The sequence below is a fragment of the Lottia gigantea genome (genome assembly GCF_000327385.1).
Source record: "Lottia gigantea unplaced genomic scaffold LOTGIsca_103, whole genome shotgun sequence".
Taxonomy (NCBI): domain Eukaryota; kingdom Metazoa; phylum Mollusca; class Gastropoda; family Lottiidae; genus Lottia; species Lottia gigantea.
In genome coordinates, this window is record NW_008706824.1 from 7,427 (window position 1) to 9,089 (window position 1,663).

A 1,663-nucleotide genomic window follows, 5' to 3' on the forward strand; every position below is an offset into this window, starting at 1 on the left:
TGGTCTTTTTCTATTAGTCAAATGCCTGATGTCTTTAAAGTCAGTTATGTAATTGTTTCCAAGCATCTCATTCGATAGACTTCAAACAGTAATCAACTTTATATGGAAAGCCGGCTACGGCAATATTACCCTCGACTTCTCGCGAGAGACGAGAAAACCAGGGTTAAAAAAAAGGCGAGGAAAAAGGCGGGGAAAAAGGCGAGAAAGCGAGGAAAAAGGCGAGAAAGCGAGGAAAATTTTCTCGCTTTCTTGTCTTCTCGCCTTTTTTACTCTCGCTTTCTCACCTTTTTCCTCGCCTTTTTCCTCGCCAAACTAATTAATTAACTATCCATTTACAAGATAAAAAAAAAAAGATCCATTTGTTAATTAACGTATTGAAATCAAATTCTGTTTGATCCAGTAGATACATAGATATCTAGGAAAAAGGCCAGAAAGAGAGGAAAAAGGCCAGAAAGGCGAGGAAAAAGGCGAGAAGGCGAGGAAATAGGCGAGAAGGCGTGAAAGCGAGGAAAAGGGCGAGAAAGTGAGGAAAAAGACGAGAGAGCGAGGAAAAAGACGAGAAGGCAAGAAAGCGCGGAAAAAGGCGCGGAAGCGAGGAAAAATTTTTTTTTACCCTCGCTTTCTCGTCTTTTTCATTGCCTTTTTCCTTGCTTTTTCCCTCGCTTTCTTGTGGGCGAGAAGTCGAGATTCCCCGCTTTCTTGTGGGCGATAGACTTCAAACAGTAATCAACTTTATATGGAAAGCCGGCTATGGCCATATTACCCTCGACTTCTCGCGAGAGACGAGAAAGCCAGGGTAAAAAAAAGGCGAGGAAAAAGGCGGGGAAAAAGGCGAGAAAGCGAAGAAAAAGGCGAGAAAGCGAGGAAAATTTTCTCGCTTTCTTGACCTCTCGCCTTTTTTACTCTTGCTTTCTCACCTTTTTTCTCGCCTTTTTCCTCGCCAAACTAATTAATTAACTATCCATTTACAAGATAAAAAAAAAAGATCCATTTGTTAATTAACGTATTGAAATCAAATTCAGTTTGATCCAGTAGATACATAGATATCTAGGAAAATGGCCAGAAAGAGAGGAAAAAGGCGAGAAAGGTGAGAAAGCGAGGAAAAAGGCGAGAAAGTGAGGGAAAAGGCGGGAAAGTTGAGAAGGCGAGGAAAAAGGCGAGGAAAAAGGCGAGAAAGAGAGGAAAAAGGCGAGAAAGTGAGGAAAAAGGCGAGAAAGCGAGGAAAAAGGCGGGAAAGGTGAGAAGGCGAGAAAGTGAGGAAAATGGCCAGAAAGAGAGGAAAAAGGCGAGAAAGGTGAGAAAGCGAGGAAAAAGGCGAGGAAAAAGGCGAGAAAGCGAGGAAAAAGGCGGGAAAGGTGAGAAGGCGAGAAAGCGAGGAAAAAGGCGAGAAAGTGAAGAAAAATGCGAGAAAGCGAGGAAAAAGGCGAGAAAGCGGGAAAAAAGGCGAGAAAGCGAGGAAAAAAGGCGGAAAAACGAGAAAAAAAGCGAGAAATGGAGAAAGCGAGGAAAAAGGCGAGAAGGTGAGAAAGCGGGGAAAAAGGCGAGAGAAAGAGGGAGAAAGCGAGGAAAAAAACGAGAAATCGAGAAAGCGAGGAGAAAGCGCGGAAAAGGGCGAGAAAGAGAGGAGAAAGGCGGGAAAGGCGAGAAGGCAAGGAAAAAGGCG

The 1,663-nt window shown here is 43.7% G+C and overlaps 1 protein-coding gene across 1 annotated transcript in view; it reads left to right on the forward strand.

Moving 5' to 3' along the window:
- Positions 1-736: 736 nt before the first annotated feature.
- The window catches only part of LOTGIDRAFT_170695 (hypothetical protein), a gene marked incomplete at both ends in the record, with an annotated part of 37,252 nt that continues 36,325 nt past the window's right edge, over positions 737-1,663 (forward strand). The window contains 2 exons of the mRNA XM_009046533.1: positions 737-796; positions 1,052-1,520. Coding sequence (XP_009044781.1) covers positions 737-796; positions 1,052-1,520 — 529 coding nt within the window. The remainder of the gene's footprint in view (positions 797-1,051; positions 1,521-1,663) is intronic.